Source organism: Sorex araneus, chromosome 3, assembly GCF_027595985.1.
Source record: "Sorex araneus isolate mSorAra2 chromosome 3, mSorAra2.pri, whole genome shotgun sequence".
Classification (NCBI taxonomy): Eukaryota; Metazoa; Chordata; class Mammalia; order Eulipotyphla; family Soricidae; genus Sorex; species Sorex araneus.
This window is the reverse complement of record NC_073304.1, coordinates 170,340,035-170,358,690: the sequence shown is the minus strand read 5'-3', so window position 1 is coordinate 170,358,690 and position 18,656 is coordinate 170,340,035. Positions and strand designations below refer to the sequence as shown.

General features: G+C 60.0%; 1 protein-coding gene across 1 annotated transcript; it reads left to right on the top strand.

The window, feature by feature from the left end:
- The first annotated feature begins 74 nt into the window (after positions 1-74).
- On the top strand, positions 75-16,454 carry SCN4B (sodium voltage-gated channel beta subunit 4). Its single transcript, XM_004604721.2, has 5 exons — positions 75-382; positions 7,475-7,647; positions 8,700-8,928; positions 10,487-10,616; positions 14,790-16,454. The coding sequence occupies exons 1-5, from the start codon at positions 322-324 to the stop codon at positions 14,881-14,883; spliced, it is 687 nt and encodes a 228-aa protein (XP_004604778.1). The 5' UTR covers positions 75-321; the 3' UTR covers positions 14,884-16,454.
- Positions 16,455-18,656: the final 2,202 nt, after the last annotated feature.

The window sequence follows — 18,656 nt, the reverse complement described above, 5'->3', positions numbered from 1 at the left end:
CCTCCTGCGGCTGGAGCGTTTCCAGAGCAGAGGCGCAGCGTCGCTGCCTCTGCGCCCGCTCGCCCGCCGGTCCTCCTGCTCCTCCTCCTCCGCGTGCTCCTCCTTCTCCTCGCGGGGCCCTGGGCTGCCGCTCCCGCAGCCGGCTCCTCCTCTCCCGCCCTCCCCCTGCCTCGCGCTGTCTCCCCGCTAACTTTCCGAGCGGCGGCGCAGAGCTCTTGCGGCCGGCTTTGGGGGCCCCACTGCAGACCGCGGGCACCCCGCGCGCCCCGTGCCCCGTATCCCAGCCCCGCGCCCCAGGCGCGTTCCGGAGAGACCTGAACGATGTCCGGGGCTTGGGACCGAGGCCAAGCCGGGGCCAGATGGCTGGGCACTGGGCTTTTGGGTAAGGCAGCCCCAGCTTGGTGTCTTCTGCCTGTGCGCCCTCCCCCGCGGCTCCCACCCCCACCCCCACCCCCAGGTGGGCACTCTGGGATGGGGTGGGCATTCGAGGGCGCCACCACTGCCACCCGCCTCTGGTTCCCTCGCTCCCCGGGGCCCCTGGCACCCACAGCCTCCAAGGGGTACTTTGCCGGCGCTGGCGCCCCAGCTCCTGCCAGCTCAGAGTTCCGAGGTTTAAGGTGTGTTGGGGGAGGGCGTCCGTGTCTTGGGTGTGGGGGCCTGCACGTGGGATTGTTGGATGGGGCGCGGGGGAGGGTTTCTACCTCTGTCCAGAGCTGTGGCAACTTGGCGGCGGCTATCCCAGGCATCTCCGGGAGCCAACGTGGGCAGGGGGTGGGGGAGGCGCTTGCTCCGCCACCGCTGCCGCTGCCGTATTTTTTTCTGTTGGGTTCCTCTGTCCTCTGCCGGGTACCGCGGCTTCCTGGCAGCCCCTAGCGAGCACTGCAAAGGGTTGGAGGCACTTGGGGGATCCTCTGGGCACCCCCTCCCACTCCACCCCCCAGCCCATTTTAGGAAGGGTCCGGAGTCTCTTATAGTGGTATTCCACAGTGGGCTCTGCCCCTGGATCTTCAGTTTGGAGGGTGAAGAGGGAGAAGGCACTCAGGCCCAGGCCCTGCTTGCCGGGACGTTGGGCGTTTATTCATATCCCTGCAGTTCTGCTGTCAGGGAATGCGGTGGTGTTCGGGTCCAGCCTGGAAGTCAAGTCCCGGTCAATCAGTCTGGCCTCTGCTGGGGTCTCCGTCCCTGTGCCTCTTCCTGTCCTGGGATCTGGCGTTTGGCAGCATCCTCCACCCCTTGATTAGCACCCCCTCCCCATTAGTTTAGGCATTTGGGTTGGAAATGGGGAGATGAAGCCCAGAGGGTCGCTTATAACACTTTCTGCCTGCTCTGTGCATCTGGTAGTTGGGGGGAGTTCCTGCCTTTTACAGCTGGGGAAAAAGCAGGGGGCTTCCCGGCCCAGGGGGCCTGGTCCCCTGCTCCCCAGCCCCCAACCCCTCTCTAATCAGCCAGGTTCCCACAGTGACCGAGGCAGGAGAGGGCTTCTGGGAGAATACTGGATCCCATGGTCACTTAATTACTCACCACACATCCCACTGCCCCCTGCTTCGGGGGGTGGGGGGGAGGGTGGGGAAAGGTGGCGGGACCCAGAGCTTAGCATGTGCTTCTAGCCACAGTGCACACTGCATGCGTGTGTGTGTGTGTGTGTGTGTGTGTGTGTGTGTGTGTGTCTGGAGGGGGGGACTTCCTCCAGGCGAAGCCACCCCCCTCCTCAGAGGACTGTCCAGTCTCCAAGACCAGGTAGGAGAGGGGCCCTTGCAGTATCTATGGGAGTCCCTGACTGGCCCTGGGCTGTGCTGGTGGTTGGCAGGTGGGAGGTTCCAATTGACCCCCACCCCTACCCCCCTCCTTGCCCTTCCGGTCTGCAGAGGGAATGCCCCTCGGGTCCCCCCATACCTGGCCCACACGGCTTCTGCTGAGCCCTCGGGTCTTGTTCTGAGAGTGGGGCCCAGACGTCATCCTGGCTGTCAGCCTGCGGGTGACATGACATGGTGATGACAAGTTGTCAGCTGGGGCTGCTCGGGATGGGGACTTGGGGACCCTGCAGGTGAAAGCAGGGTCTAGAGAAGAAAGTGGCTTGGCCAAGCATGCATGGCGGGCCAGTGGTCAACTAGGACAGAACCCAGGTCTCGGGGCGCTTGGACAGTCTAGAGAGGGGACAAAGGCTAATGCGCTGAAGGGTGACAGAGCTCAGGAACAAGGGTATGGCGGGAGAGGGGCTGGGTTGGGGGAGCCCGGTCCTGCAGCTGGAGACAAAGGTGGCCTTTGACACCTGGCCCCTGGCAGGCCCCCCTTTACCCACGAGGGCCAGGTCGCAGTCTCCAAGGCTCTCTGCTGCGGGAGAATTATGGGGGTGCCAGTCCCTCTGCAAGCAGGAACTGGTAATCTGCTGCCCTGCCCACCCCTTGTTTCCTGATTTACTTAATTGCTGTGATCTGCCTCTAATAATCACTTGTGAGGGTGCCGGGCTGGCGACAGACCGTGTTCCCCTGGGTTGTATTTACAGGGAGCCCGCCTCCTGGGGCTCAGAGGCAGAGAGGGAGCTGGGAGGCACCAGAGGAAGGGGAAGAAGGGGGAGACAGGAGGCAGAGAGACCCCAGGCTGAGCCTGTCCCTGGAGATGCAGACCGGGGCTTCCAAGATGCTCGAAGGGCCCGAGCCTCAGCTTTGCCCACGTCCATCCTGGCACCCTATGGTCCCCCAAGCACCAAATGGGGGAGAAACCTCCCCTCCTCATGCCAGCACCGAAGGGTGCAGCCCCCCCAACCCAATTCAAAAGGGCCGGAAAGATGGCCCAATGGGCTGAGCCCAGACTTTGCATGCCAGAGACCAGGGTTCCATACCCAAAACCGCATGGTCCCCCAAGCACCAATGGGAGTGACCAATGTCCCCCCCAACCCTCATACACACACACTCCAAACACAGAGCCAGGAGTAACCCCTGAGCACAGCCAGGTAATGGCCCCAAACCAAACCAAAAGACCGACCCCACTGATATGACCGAATGACCCGGCCAAGCCTCCCCTTTTCCGCTGGGAAAGGCCTGTGAGCCGGCGCCAGGCCCGCTGCTGCTCTTGTTTGCAAAACTGGGCTTGTTGAGCCTCGGTGGGTCTCAGGGGCATCTCTCAGGGCAAAGCTCCTGGGGCGGGGGCGGGGCAGGAAGCCGCAGGTTGCCAGGCAGGACAGGGCTGGAATATTTCCTTTGTGTCTGCGCCAGGGGCCTCCTTAGCCCCAGCCCGGCCTCCCACAGCCCCCCCGGGGCCTGCACCCCAGGAGGGGGCTTGTCCAGCCGGGCTCTGAGCACTTTCCGCCTCCCCGCCCAGCCTGGAACCTGCCCTGGGCCCTGGTGTGTTTGCTTCCCATTAAAGTCAGCCGTGTTTCCACCTGCCGCGCCAGGCAAGTCCCAGGAGCTAAACTTAGAGTCGTCCCCTCCTCCCCGCTGCCCCCCCCCCGCCGCCTTCCCTCCCCCGTGACTGATCCCCCGGATGTGGGGAAAGTGGCCGATTTGCTCTGGCACTTGCCGGGAATGTCTCACGGTGGCCGGAACATTCCGCTGGTGTGACACTGGCCCCTTCACCCGCTTGGCTTTTGGGGCCGCAGCTGGCAGTGCTCAGAGGAGCTTTGGTAGTGCTGCGGATAAAACTGGGTGTGGTGGGGGGTGGCGGTGCTGCATGCACGGCCAGCAGCTTAGCCTCTGTGCCGTCATTCTCTGGCCTTGCTTTTTCATTTTAATAAACAACGACATAAACAGCGGCAGGTGGGGTGTTCCAGGATATGGCTCCCCGGGACAGCAGTTTCCTGGCTTGTAGAAGGCCCTGGGTTCAATCCACTGCTGCAAAATTAAAAATAAAATAAAACGTGGGAGTCTGAAGGCCATCTTCAGACAGAACCCCTGCGCCCAGATGAGGAACGGTGTGTTTGTGTGTGCGGGGGGGGAGCACAGGACTCACGGGCACTGTGGCTCAATGCTGAGGCCCGAGTGGGCAAAGGCGAGGCTGTGGGGGGTTCCACAGAGCACAGGCGTGAGGACCGACTCACCCGTGCCGTGGTGTGGGGTGGAGGGCCCCGTCACAGACGCTTTTCTGCACATCTCTCTGTAAAAGGAGTGCAGCTGAGACCCAGCACAGAATGTCCTTCTCTGCTGCCTCAGTTTCCCCAACTATTGCCTGCATGATGGTCCCAGGGGAAAGTCTAGAGAATGTGTGACTGCCGGGACCCTTTTGGCCAACCGACACTGGACATTACATTCGGATGCCCTGGTTTTCTCCAGGCCTGTGGTAGAGCTGGTCCTGCCCCCTCCTTCCTCTTCAGTGTGATCTCCCCGCCCCCTGCCCAGGACACCCAGAACCGAGCAGGGGACTCAAGCACCCCTTCCCGCTCCCTCACAGGGTGGCTCTGCCCAGGCTCCCTGGTTTGGGCACATGCCCACCGGATGTGGCCTCTCTGCCTCTCTCAAGGTCAGCTGCCCAGGGAGAACTGCCACACTCTCTGGGCCTGACTCGGTCATCCAGGGTCCTGTCCCTGCCCCCACCTCCTCTGTCCCCCGGCTCAGCCTGGCAGGGAGAAAGCAGGAGTGGGCAGGTCCTGGGCTCAGCCCTCCCTGATGCCTTAGCTCCTGCAGCACGTGGGGCTCGAGGCTCCCGGAACCGTCTCTGCCTTCGCCGGCCCCCCGGGGCCTCACTCTGGGAGCTGGGGAGTCCCTGAGAGTATTCAGGTGAAGCCAGTCACCTCTGTGCCTGCTAATCAGGCAGAACTGCAGTGTCACGCCAGGCCCGAGGGAGACGGCTGCTCTCGTGCCTGGACTCTTGTGTGCTGTTTTGGTTCAGTTCGGTTCGGTTTGATTTGTTTCCATTTGATTCAGTTTGGTTCAGTTCAGTTTGGTTCGGTTTGGTTCAGTTTGTTTTGGTCTGGTTCAGTTTGGTTCAGTTTGGTTCGGTTTGGTTCAGTTTGGTTCAGTTTGGTTCGGTTTGATTTGTTTCGGTTTGATTCAGTTTGGTTCGGTTTGGTTTGGTTTGAAGGTGTCAAAGCAGCCACAAGACTCATTTCGGATGCAAGCAGCATCTTTAGAGCTCTGGAATCCTGCTTCTGAATGCACTGGGGTGTGTGTGTTGACCCCTGACTTGGGTCCCCCTACCTTGGGGGCACCTACATGGGGCCACCTGAGCCTTGTTCTCCCAGTGCAGTGCTCCTTGGGGCCAGATGCTCGCCTGCCTGAGCCTGGGGGGAGGCCTGAGTCCCAGAGGCTCTTTCCCCCCACCAGCCCTCTGCTACCCGTGGGGCTTGTTTGGGGGGCCAGCAGGGAGTGGGGGCCAGCGGGGTTCACCCACAGGAGGTCATCTTTTCTACTGGACGGGAGAACCTGGAGCTGTTTTCGGCATCTGGCTGGGGTCGGAGTGTGATGAGAGCGAGCAGGGATCGAGGTGCCTGCCCCGCACGGGGCCAGGCTTCACCCCTGACTCCACAGACGGGCCTGTGAGTCCTGCCGGGACTGACCCTTGAGCAGAGTCAGGGGCGAGGAATGAGCACCGCTGGGTGAGGGAACAAAGAATGAAAGGAAGGAAGGATGGAGAAAGGGAGAGAGAGGAAAGAAAGGGAGAGAGAAAGAAAAGGAAGATGGAATTAAATAGAGAGAAAGAGAGAAAGGAAAAGAGAGAAGGAAAGAAAAAGAAGAGAGGGACAAGAAGAAAAGAGAAAGAAAGAAAGAAAGAAAGAAAGAAAGAAAAGAGAAAGAGAAAAAAAGAGAAAGAGGAAAGGAAGGAAGGAAGGAAGGAAGGAAGGAAGGAAGGAAGGAAGGAAGGAGGGAGGGAGGGAGGGAGGGAGGGAGGGAGGGAGGGAGGGAGGGAGGGAGGAAGGAAGGAAGGAAGGAAGGAAGGAAGGAAGGAAGGAAGGAAGGAAGGAAGGAAGGAAGGAGGAAGGGAGGGAGGGAGGGAGGGAGGAAGGGAGGCAGGCAGGCAGGCAGGCTGCGCCCTGCATTGTCGGCGCCCTGGCTGAGGTCTCTGGCCTGGGCCGGACAGTGCAGGCCACCAGGGGCCGTGCCATGAGGTCGGCTGCCATTGGCTCCCAGGCTGGGCCCCAGAGTTCACCATGCTGCTCCTATTTCTGTGATTTGTGTGTTGTGGGGGGAGAACGAGCTCTGCCTGGTGGCTCACCGGGAGGCAGGGATGAGGCTGTCCAAGGCGACCGCCCTGTCCATGAGCCAGGGCCCTGGCCAGGACTCCCCAATGCTGCATGACTTGGTGCTAGTCACCTGACCTCTCTGGGCCTCGACTTCTTCATCTGTCCAGAGAAAGGCTCTGCCTGACTTTGGGCAGTGGGTGAGCGTCAGGGTGCATATGTGTGAACCCCCAGCAAAGCAGTTGTCCAAGAGCCTCTGAGATCTGGCTCCTGTTCCTGCTTTCAAGCAATGCAAGTTCCCAGGCTCCGTCAATGTTTTGTTGTGTGTGTGTGTGTGGGGGGGGGCGTGTTACATTGTCATGGGGGTTGCTTGGAATCTGAGCTGTGCTCCCTCGGAGTCCCCCTGGGGCCAGGGGATCCCCTCCCTCTGACCTAGAGGTGGAGTGCCTGCAGGAGGGGGGGCCCAGGTGGGGGGCGCAGGTGGGCTCCTAACACACCCAGAGGCCATGAGTAGAACCTTGGGCTTCACTTGCCCAGCGGGGGCATGAGGGACTGGGCATGGAGAGCGGGGAAAGTTCTGGACATTCCCAGGATCAGGGGTGGGGCTGGGCGTGGGGGGAGGATTAGAAGGGGTGGGGAGAGTGGCAAGACTGGCAACCCAGGACCTAGCGGTCTCCCCCCAGCCTCGCCTGACCTCTGGGACGGGTCACCTCCATCCCCCACCTCCATTTCCATTCCCAGCGCCCCGACACCCAGCGCAGCCCTCGGCGCCCCCTTGTGTTTCTGGGCTGTCAGTGCCAGACACCCAGCTCTGTGTAAGGACGGGGGTGGGGGTGGGGGGCTCTGCTTGTCCACCCCCATGAGCCAAGGGACTCCCCAGGCTTCAGGGGGCTGATTCTCTCTCATTCAGTCCCCCTCCTCGAAACCTCTGTAGCTTGCAGAAGGAGGAGGCTTAGGGCTCCCCCACCCCCCACGCTCTAAAGTGCCAGGGGGCAAACAGGGGCACCCCTCCCAGGTGGGGCATGGGGACAGCTCTCCTGGGACTGAACCCCAGCCCTGCGGCAGGGAGCTCATTTTCTTGCATTGAGTGACCTCTGCTGGTGACTCCCAGTGGTGCTGAAGGGACTTGGGTCTCCCCTCAGACCGAGAGGGGCGGAAGGGACAATTTGGGGAAGGGGTGCGGTGGCCTAACAGTGCCCTTGAAGTACAGAGTGTCCTAAAGTGGGCATGGCCCAGGTGACAGGATCCATCCTGCCCAGCCCAGCCACCGGCCCCGATGACAGTCCCTTCCTGAAGAAGTCCGGCCCGCGGGAGGGGGCGGTCGGGTGGGGTCTTACTAAGAGGTGCCCCCACTCCGCGCCGCAGGTCTCCTCCTGCTCCCCGTGTCCCTGTCGCTTGAGGTGTCCGTGGGGAAGGCGGCCACCATCTACGCCGTCAATGGCACCGAGGTCCTGCTGCCCTGCACCTTCTCCAGCTGCTTCGGCTTCGAGAACCTGCGCTTCTGGTGGTCCTACAACAGCAGCGACACCTACAGGATCGTGAGCAGCGGGACGGGTGGGCGGGAGGGCTACAGCCCCAGCCCCACGCCCCTCCTCCCCTCTGTCCTGGTGCCCCCAGGACCCCCTTTGCTCCTCCCGGGGTCCCCCGTGGTCTTCTCAGAGCCTGCCCAGAAGCGCTAAGGGGAGGGAGGCTTACATGGCAATGCCAGATGAGGGGGTCTGCCTGTACCCTCGGCTGGAAACCCTCTGTCTGGATGGAAGAAATTCCCCAAACTTGGAAGGCGAGTGGGAAAGGCATGATTGGACTTACGGAAGCAGGAGCAGGAAGCAGGAGCAGCCCGAGCCCAGCACATGTCAGCGGCCCCTGGGTTCCATCCCTGGCCCCGCCGAAACAGAACAGGGCACAGCCAGGGAAGGGGCTTAGGAAGGTTTGGGGGCTCGGGGTGAGCAGACTCAAGCAGGGAAAGGATCCAATACCCCGGGATTGTTGGAAAAGGGGGAGCCCAGGGGCCGGAGAGACAGTCCAGAGGGGACGGTGCTGGCTTGGCATGCAGCCAACCTGGACTCAATCCCTGGCACCCCGCACGGTCCTCTGAGCATTGCCAGGAGTGATCCCTGAGCACAGAGCCAGGAATCAGCCCTGAGAACAGTCAGGCGTGACCCTCACCTACCCCCAAGTGGGGAAGACGCCCCTGAAGAGGAAGAAGGGGGTGGGGGAGTGGGCAGGGCTGGTCGGGGAGCACCTGTGAGCACCCACTCTAGCACGCTCCCAGGGGCCCTGGGCATCGTAGGGGCCCCCAGAAATCATTTTGAGCTAATGAAGTGTCAGAGACGGCGCATGGGGGTGTGTGGGGTAGGGTCGGGTACCCAAGGGACCCGCATGTGGTGTTAGCAGGAGGCCTGGCAGCAGGCATTCAGGAAGAAAGCAGTACGGAACGCTGCCGCATGCCAGGGGCTCCAGTCAGAAGCCGGCCACACCAGCTCCAGGCAAAGGGCCCTGGGAGGGGCCCTGGGGGAGCGGGCTGGAAGCACATCGGGCTCCCGAGGACCCCAAGGGACCCCCGTGCGCTGCTCTACTCTCGCCCACACAGCTCCTCGACGGCACGGTGAAGAACGAGAAGTCTGACCCCAGGGTGAGGCTGAAGAATGACGACCGCATCACGCTGGAGGGGTCGACCAAGGAGAAGGTGAACAACATCTCCATTCTGCTGCGAGACCTGGAGTTCACCGACACAGGGAAGTACACCTGCCACGCCAAGAACCCCAAGGAGAACTTCCTGGAGCACCAGGCCACCATCTTCCTCCAGGTCGTCGATAAACGTAGGCAGGGCTGGACCGAGTAGGGAAGGATGGGGGGCTGGGGGGGGGAATGGATGGCACTAGGGAAGGGAAGGATGGGCGGGGGAGGGTGGTGGGTGGTGGAAAGATGCCAGGGAGGGGCAGGTTCCTGACTCAGGTAACAGCCAAAGGCTGCAGTTATTTTTTTAAAAACCACATCACTATGAGACATACAGTAACAAAGTTGTTCATGATCGGGTTGCAGTTATACAATGTTCCAACACCCTTTCCCTTCACCAGTGCGCATTTCCCACCACCAATGTGCCCAGTTTCTCTCCTTGCCACCCCCAGTCTGCCTTAAAAGAATTTTTTTTTTAAAAAGCCAGACCAATAGTATAGTGGATAGGGAACTTATCTTGTACACGGCTGACCTGGGTTTGATTCTTGGCGAAGTGATCCCTGAGTGCAGAGCTAGGAAGTAAGCCCTGAGCACTGCTGGGTGTAAACCAAAAACCAAAATAAAACAAAAACAAAAACAGAAACAAAGAACCCAACAAAAGACATTAAACGATGACAACAAAAACTTTTAAAATTCTATTTGTGGTGTCAGGGACAGACCCCAAGGCCTCCCACAGACAAAGTAAGGGATCTACCACAAAGACCCCCTCCCCGCCCCCACCTCTGTTTTCTTTCACCTCACTTCCAAAGGGGGCTGGGCTGGGGCCAGAGAGATAGCACAGCGGGGAGGGAGTTTGCCTTGCATGCGGATGACCCAGATTCAGTCCAACATCCCATATGGTCCCCCGAACTCGCCAGGAGTAATTCCTGAGTGCAGAGCCAGGAGTGACCCCTGAGCACTGCCAGATGTGCCCCCCCACCCCAAAACAAGAGGGGCCGAAAATTCATCTGGAAGTTTCTAATGACGTACCCAGAATACTGGCTCACTGGGTTCCTAAAGCCTTGGGCTCTGGGTATTCTGGTTACTACACACGTGTGGGCCATCAGCAAACATGGTCTCCGGGTCCTGAATCTGAGTGCAGAGTACTGAGTACCGAGCACTGGAGGGTGTGCAGGCTTGTCCTCGAAGAACTGACACTTTAGGGGGAAGGCGCTGGTCTTGCACGCAGCCGACCGGAGTTTGAACCCCAGCAACACTGCATCGGATCTTCAGGGCTGGCTGGGAGTGACCACTGAGCACAAAGCCAGGAGCACCATGGTGTGACCCCAACCCACTCATCGTGCCCCTACCCCCCGGAAAGAACTGCCAGTTCAGGGTTGGACAAGGGCAGGCAAGTCACTGTATGAACTAGGGTCACCCCACACAGTGACAACGACAGGGGCAAGGACAAGATCTTAACTTTGGCTGGGGAGAGGCTCCAGGGGCTGGAGCACAGAGTTCTGGGAGTGACTCCTGAGCACTGTACTGGGAGTAGTCCCTAAGCACTGCTGGAGCCTGATGCCTCACTGGGCGGCTCTGATGCTGACCGCAGCAGATGGGCTGGGGGCTGGTGCTGGAGCCCTTGATCCCGGAGTCTAGGGGAGTCTGGCAGACGGTGCCCCACCCCCCACACACCCCTCTCTTCCTGCTCTGGCCACACAGTGGAAGAAGTGGACAACACGTTGACACTCATCATTCTGGCCGCCGTGGGGGGCTTCATCGGGCTCATGGTCTTCATCCTGCTGGTCAAGAAGCTGATCACCTTCATCATTAAGAAGACTCAGGAGAAGAAGTGAGTCGGCTGCACCTTGCCCCGCCCCAGCCCCGCCCCCACCCCCGTTATCCTGGCCGGGGTCCCCAGTGTCCCAGTAGCATAGCTGCCTGCCCTCCGGCTCTCGCCCACCCCGTCCCCCTGACTGGTCCCCTCCTAACGCCCCCTCTCCCCCATCCTCCCACAGGTACAGCCTTAGTGGACCCGCAGCTCACTGACAGCAGCCAGACCCCTGCTCCCCCCACCCCCAGTCTCCCGCGCAGCCCCCCAGGACCTCCCCAGCCATCTTTCCCCCCGAGAAACACGATTCCACGGGTGCTGGCCCAGAGGGACTCGGGGAGCACCTCCCTGAGTCCCTGAGGGTTGGGGAGATCTTGAGAGGGTCTGGGATCCCCCCTCTCTTTATTTTTGTGAGGTAGAGGTCTCCCCAAAACACTGTTACTCAGGAAGCCTGTCCCCCCTCCCTGCCTCAGCGATTCTTCAGAGCCAGCCGGGCTGTGGTTCACTGGGGTCCCGCAATGCGGGGAGACCTACCTTGGCAGTGCTGAGAGTCTTGAGGGCCACTTCCCTGTGCTCAGAGGACCATGCGGTGCCAGGAATAGAACCTGGGCTGGGCATATGCCCTCACTGGTGTTCCATTTCCCGGCACCTGTTTTTTCCTCTCGGTCTCTTTCCGTGTCTCTCTCTCTCTCTCTCTCTCTCTCTCTCTCTCTCTCTCTCTCTCTCCCTCCCTCTCTCTCTCTCTCCCTCTCTCTCTCTCTCTCTCTCTCTCTCTCTCTCTCCCCCCCCCCCTCTCTCTCTCTCATTTTGGGCCACACGCCCACCACAATGCTCAGGGCTTACTCCTGGCTCTGTGCTCAGGGATCACTCCTAGTGGGGCTCAGAGGACCATATGCAGTGCCAGGGATAGAAACGAGTTTTCAGAAATTATTTTTCCTTTTTTTGTGTGTGTGTGGGGGGCACACCTGACTGGTGGAGCTCAGGGGACCACATGGGGTGCAGAGATTAAACCCAGTTGGTATGCCTTACCTTCTGTCCTTTGCTCTTTTTATGTTTTTCTTTTTGGGTCACACCCGGCAATGCACAGGGGTTACTCCTGGCTCTGCACTCAGGAATTATCCCTGGTGGTACTCAGGGGACCTTATGGGATGCTGGGAATTGAACCCAGGTCGGCCACGTGCAAGGCAAATGCCCTCCCTGCTGTGCTATCGCTCCAGCCCCTGTACTTTGCTCTTTTTAATGACCACTTTTTCTGTGGATGGTGACAGAATTGGAGAACACATTTTCCCAACCTATGGTTTAAAAGCACTTAGAAAAGAACCCAGTGCTCCTGAGGTCACTGTGAGGGTCACGGAAAACCCAGCGGCCCTGGCTGGGTGCTGCTGGATTGGAGACGGCTGATGACAGTACTAATCCCTCTCGTTCACGGAGAACCTATGAGACGAGACGAGACGCTCTGTCAGGCATTTCCATATCAAACCCACAAGCTCTATGCCACACTTGAGCCCAGTGCTGCTCAGAGGGGCTGCAGGATGTGTGTGGGCCCGTGCCACCAAGAAAAGGCGGAGCTGGGATTTGCCTGCTGGCTTGTTTGGCTTCAAAGCTTCAACCCTCCTGACTGAGTGGGCACAGAGGGCCCTTCCTTCTCCCATCGGCTGCTTCCTGGGTCCCGTGGGTCCTGTGCTGCTGGCACACTCCACCGAGAAAATTCAGAAAGGGACACCCTTCAATAAGGAAGGTGGACTGTAGAAAATGCATGTTGGCAGAGCATGTCACCGTAGAATGTGTGTGTGTGTGTGTGTGTGTGTGTGTGTGTGTGTGTGTGTGTGTGTGTGTGTGTGTGTGGTGGAGGAAGGGGGGGTGTTTATGGGCCGGAGCCGTAGTCCAGAGAGGGGGGCCTGGGTTCAATCCCTGACATCCCATATGGCTCCCCCAAGCACCGCCAGAAGTGATTCCTGAGCTCGGAGCCAGGAATAACCTCTGAGCATCGCTGGATTAGGCCCCCAAACCCAAAAAATAAACAAAAAGAAGCGGGGAGGTAATTAGGGGAGGGTGGGGCATCAGGCAAGGCTCTCTTGAGAAATGCGTGTGGTAGGTCTGGCAAGATCAGTAGAATTGAACCCTGAGGAAGGTGAAAAGAAGGTTGCCCAGAGGGCCCGTGGAGCGGGCTGTGTCGGGGAGAAGGGAATTGCTGGCTGAGGGGTGCAGGGAGCGGGAGAACAGGCTGAGATTGTCTGCAGGAGAGCTGGTAGAGGCTGGCAGGCCTGGAACCATCCGAGCATTTGAGAAGAAAGGGTCTGGCCTTGGAGGGCAGGAGGACTGGGGGTCGAGGCAGGAAGCGGGAGAGGGGGCTTTAATGCAGGAAAGCCAGCAGGAGTGGTGCAGGTGGGAAGTGGGGGTGTGCAAAGAGAAGGGAAGCAGACAGAGGCTCTGCAGTATCACTTCCGGGCCACTTCTGCCTGGAAGGTCCCCACTCTTTTCCTGACCAACGTTCCTGGACTCAGCTGAGTGAACACTTCCAAAGATTGCCTGCCTGAGCCCTTGAAGGAACCTCTGTATTGGGTCCCTTGGTACACTGCAAGCACACACACACACACACATGCGCACACTCGCTGTCATTCACTGCCATCTGCCATCAGCTGGTCACTGTTCCTTTCCCTGGCAGACTGAGGGCTTTCTGGGAGCAGGTGACGTACTCCCACCCAGCCTGACATAGGGCTGGTACCCAGCAGGTTATCAGAAATGGAACATGGACTATTGGAGAGTTGAGCGAGGTGGGTTGGGATGGATGGGTGCACTATTCCCTGGAACAGATCATTAGAGATAGCAGATGGATGATGGATAATAAATAGGTGATAGGAAGTAGAGAATAAGTAACAGATAATAGGTAGGTGGATTGTTAGATGGAGAGGCGTATGTCTAGAGGGATGGGTAGATGGATGGGTAGATGGGTGGAGGGTGGTGGATAGATGGGTGGAGGGAGGGGGTATTGGGTGAGGGATAGATGGATGGTGGGTGGATAGATGGATGGATGAGTGGGTGGTGGGTGGATAGAGGCTAGGTGGAGAGATGGTGGTGGGTGGATAGAAGGATAGATAGATGGATGGATGGATGGTGGGTGGATAGATGGAGAGAGGGTAGGTGGAGAGATAGGTGGATCAATGAATGGTGGATAGGTGAATGTAGGGTGGTAAAGGGTTGGGTAGATTGATGGATAGTGGATGGATGGATGGATGGATGGATGGATGGATGGATGGATGGATGGGTAGGAGGTAGTGATAGATGGGTGGATAGATGGATTGATGGAGGAGTACTGGGTGGATGGATGGTGGATGGATGGTGGTGGGTAGACAGACTTATCTGTGTCGAGGTCTTTGTGGTATGCCGCAGGACCCTGCATGTTCTTTCTTATTATTCGGATTTTAGCCACACGAGGTATGCCATATCACATAGTCTAGGGACTGTGCTGGGGAAGGAATCTGAGATCTCGGAGGATCTCAATAGGCAGGAGCTCTGGACGGAACCCCGCAGAACAAGATGAATGAGAGTAAGACCGATCGAGTCCTTCCTGAAGGTTCCAGCCTCCCCAGCCCGGGCAGGCAGGCAGTGCAGAGCAGCCGCTGGGCAGAGGCCCAGCTGTGTCCATCAGCCGGGAGCGAATGACTGAGTGACGGCGTCCTGGCCCGCCTGGGCACTCTCCTGCAGCCTGATGCCCTTTAACTGGACCAGGCCCCACTCGGGGCCATCATGGGGTGACGCTTCTGGAGAGGGGGTGATGTCTCCCCAATAAACCATCTACCCTTCCTGCTGCCTCTGTCTTGCCACCCCTCATGCCAGCACCTCAACCTGCTGGGCTCATCTCTACTCCTTCTGTGGCCGCTCGCACTGGAGCGCGGGGAGGAAGGGGCGTCTCTGCACAGGGCTTGGGGGCCCACCCCGGGAGCATGAGGGGACTTTCCCAGCAGCTCCGGCGCCTGGGAACAGCCTGCACTTCTGCCGCTTTGAGCTGCGAGCTTCCCGCCTGGCTGGCACGTGCCAGGTATTGTTCTAGTTGGGGGAGGGGCTCCCCCAGAGGCCCACCCTCCCTGCACAGGACGGTGGAAGAAGTGGAGGTGTGAGGCGGGGCTCCACAGAAAGCTGGGGGGAGCACGCCAGCCTGGGCACCCTCACCCGTGTCTCCCGTTTCTCCCACAGGAAGGAGTGTCTGGTGAGCTCCTCAGGCAACGACAACACGGAGAACGGCCTGCCTGGCTCCAAGGCGGAAGAGAAGCCCCCCACCAAAGTGTGAGCCCCTGAGGGGGGCCGAGCAGCCTCTGGGGGGCCCCGCTGCCCGACGCTGAGACCAATGCTTGAGCCGTGTCGTGCCCGAGACCCCACGCGCCTGAGACACCCGCTGCTCGGCTCCAACGTAGAACTTCCGGGCAGGTGGACGCGGGGTCCTGCCCGGCCTCCCGCACCCCTCTCCCAGCCAGGGCTCCCCGGGGACAAGGGCTGGCCAGGGGGAGGGGCCGCGGGGGGGCTCAGGAAGAGAAAGGAGGGGCTGGTCCCCCAACGCTTGAGTCGTGGGGTCTTCCTGAGTCTCCCCGACCCTCAAGGGGCAAAGCCTAGGTGTTCCCGCAGATGGCTCTGAAAGAGAGGCTGGGGGTTCAGTGAGGGCCCCCGAGAGCTGGGTGGCATTTGGAGAGGGAACATGTCGGGTGTGAAGACTCGAGGAGTCGGATGGGGGTGGTGACTTCTGGGGGATCCCACTGCAGGCAGCCTCCATAGGGACCCCCACATCCCTCTGCTGAGAAACTTCTGTTCCCTCAGACTTGGCCCCCCGCTTTGGACCTATACCCTCTGCCCCTCCCATCCTCAGCTAGTCTTGGGGGAGCCCCAGCCCCCCTGATTTCTGGGTTCCTGAGGTGCTCATGAGGGACCCTCAGCCTTCCAGGGGCCCTATTCTGGCGCTTCTCCCCCAGGCTCCATATAAATAAATTTATTTATCCATGCCGGGTCTCTGGGCCCCAGGAAGGGTCGCCCAGGCCCCTCCTCCTGCACCTCCTTTCCCTGTCCAAGTGTCCCCACCTCTTGTTTCTGCCCAGGTGGTCTCCTCCCCCGCCCGGCAGTCCAGGACTGTCCTTCGGCCCAGGGAGAAGCCCTGTGTTTGGGGGCCGCTTTCTGCCCAGGGCTGGGGAGGAAGGGGCAGAGGGGGCGCCCTCGTTCTCCTTTGCTTTTCCAAGGCTGGTTTGCACACCCTGTGTGGGTGTGGGGGCTGGTCTGTGCCTTTGCCCCGACTCCACCCCCCAGAGCAGAGCAGGGATGCGGAGAGCGGCCGCCGTGGCCAGGACTGAAGCCCCAGGGAGACGTACCCAGCGCCTCCCCGTCTGCTCTGGGCCCCAGGGAGGACCGGAAGGAGGAGCCTCGTCTTCCAGAGGCTGGGGGAGCCCGACCTCCCCTGTCCTGGCGGATGGCACACTCCCTACCCCGTCCCTCCTGACCTGCACCCTGAGGAAGGCCCAGATCTTCCCAGCAGGGGAGCAGACGGACCGTAGCTGCTGCCCCCCGGGGGGCCTTCCAGGAACCATGTTTGGGCACACACTGGCCAGGGGTCCTCCATGACCCCAAGGCCCCAGCAGGCCGCAGAGCAGGATCCCTTGCTCCTGGACTTCCAGACACTCAGGCCCTGCCCCTTCTCTGAGCTCAGCTTTTCCATCTGTGAAATGGGCTTGATACTTAGCTACCTCACAGACAGTCGTGAGGTGTGGTGCGTTTTCGAAGAAGGATCTAGGGAGCCAGGTTTCGTGGGGGTTGGGGGAGGGGGTTCATCAGTCCTGTCCTCTCACCTCTGTGTCCTCTCTCTCTCTCTCTCTCTCTCTCTCTCTCTCTCTCTCTCTCTCTCTCTCTCTTTCTCTCTCTCTCTCTCTCTCTCTCTCTCTCTCTCTCTCTCCTACTCCTTTGGAATTATCTTAGCCTTTATTCATTCATTTATTTATTATTTTTGCGGCATCAGGGACGAACCCAGGACCTTGCACATGCGCGGCCTCGAGTGTGGCCATGCTGCTCCGTGGCTCCATCCCAGTCTTTCCAACGTGAGCTCCCGAGGCTCGAGGCTCAAGGCTTCTCTCCGTGGCTTTTTCTGGGGCACTTTGCACTCCAGGGGCTGTGGGGCCACTTGGCATTGCCCCGTTGCCATGGGGTATGATGGGCCTTTCTCAAGGGTGGGGGGCTAGGAGTTCATCTTGGTCCCCGCAGCTGAGCACCGTCCTGCCCCCTGGGGCGAGAGGCCTTGGGATCCCCAGGTGCAGGCCGCTATGCCGACCCACGAAACCCAGGAGCAGGAGGCCAGTCTGTCCCCGCTTTCCTTGGAAGAAACCAGGTCCGGGGTCTCTCAGGGTTTCTCCCCGAGCGGGCTGAGCGGGTCATGCAGGGGGGTGTGGGAGAGGGCCCGTGTGGGAGTGCGGGGAGGCACGGGGAGTGGCTGCGGGTGCCTGTCTCAGGGGCCAGTCTTGCCGGCCTGGACCTTCCGAGGGACCGGGAGGCTGAGAAGGGACGAGAGACCAAGGGGAGAAGCCGCATGGCTCGGGGCTCCATGACTCCATCTCGGGTCACTGGCACCAGAGTGGGGGGCAGGACAGGACGGCTGGGGAGACCCTTACAGCTGCTTCACTTCCTGTTGTCCCAGGTCGGAGTCCCCCGCCCGCCTCCTCCCGCCCACCCCCACCTCCCCACCTGAGACCCTTTGCTTTTGACTATCTTATGCATGGTTTCTCCTCTGGCTGGGATGACAATACTCATAATCAACTTTCCTATAGAACTCTAGATCAAAATGATGCCATTCAGGGGCCTTGGGGGGCCTCGGATCAGAGCGACTCAGCGTGGGCGCCTCTGGGAGGCGCAGTGGGCGCAGCCCAACCCGGCCTTGGGTTTAAGCACAGAATGGACGCGATGGGCGGTCTTGCCTTTATGATCCTTTTTGCATTGTAGACTTTTACTTAGCTTTGCCTTGGATGAAATAAACACTATGTTTAATAGAAACTGTTTGGGGTGTTCCTGTCGGGTCCACTGGGCTAGTGCTCGCCAGCTGCCGCCAGGACCCCCGTCTTCACTGAGTCTGTCTGGGGCCTGAGGGCTGCTTGCTGAGGGGGCTCATTCGCAGGGGGCAAGGCAGTCTGGCTGAATGTCTTCCCTGGAGTAGCTGGTAAGGTGCCCCTTAGGATGGGGGTCACTGAGGGGCCAGAGCGAGGCTACGGCAGGTAGGAAGCTTGCCGCGCATGTGGCCAACCCGGGTTTGAGCCCCGGCATCCCACCTGGTCCCCTGAGCCCTCTAGGAGTGATTCCTGAGTGCAGAGCCAGGAGTAAGCTCTGAGAATCGCCAGGAGAGTCATTGCTAGGGCCCCCCTGTACTGCAGAGTTTGGTTATGATTTGGGACTCCCCGCAAAGTGCCTCCCCAACCCATGAAAGTGGTGACCAACCCGCCTTCGTGACTCTGCAATGTGGCCGGTACGGCTGAGTGCCTTGGCAGGTACTCATCTGAGAAACGCCAGGGAACGCCATCTGCTCTGACCGCGCTCTGTGTGCTGCTGGTGTCCCCGAGAGGGGCCACGGATGGGCCTAACTCTAGAGACTGGGCTGAAACAGGGTCAGGATAACTGGTTTTCAGGTGCTGGGGGTCAGACCCAGGACCTCATGCCCATAAAGCAGAACCCACCACTGAGGTCTGTGTCTAGACCCTAAAACAGACTCTGTTTGTTTGTTTGTTTTGGCTTTTTTGGGTCACGTCCGGCGATGCTCAGGGGTTAGTCCTGGCTCTGCACTCAGGAATTACTCCTGGCGGTGCTCAGGGGACCATATGGGATGCCAGGGATCGAACCCGGGTCTGCCATGTGCAAGGCAAACGCCCTCCCCGCTGTGCTCTCGCTGCAGCCCCTGAAACAGACCCTTTGAATGCTATTCCACTCTGCTGCTCCCTGACCTCTCCAGGAGGTCACTCTGCAGTGGTCTAGAATCTTCTCTGTGGCTCTGTCCTCTCCCTCGGTCCTTGGAACTATCCCTAGGTGGCTGGGGGCCGGGAGTTAGTG

Excerpts from the sequence above, each read along its gene's own strand:
- SCN4B (XM_004604721.2), top strand. The coding sequence starts at position 322 with ATGTCCGGGGCTTGGGACCGAGGCCAAGCCGGGGCCAGATGGCTGGGC. Across the intron at positions 383-7,474 it reads GCTGGGCACTGGGCTTTTGG|GTCTCCTCCTGCTCCCCGTG; the intron begins GTAAGGCAGCCC and ends TCCGCGCCGCAG. Across the intron at positions 8,929-10,486 it reads CCTCCAGGTCGTCGATAAAC|TGGAAGAAGTGGACAACACG; the intron begins GTAGGCAGGGCT and ends CTGGCCACACAG.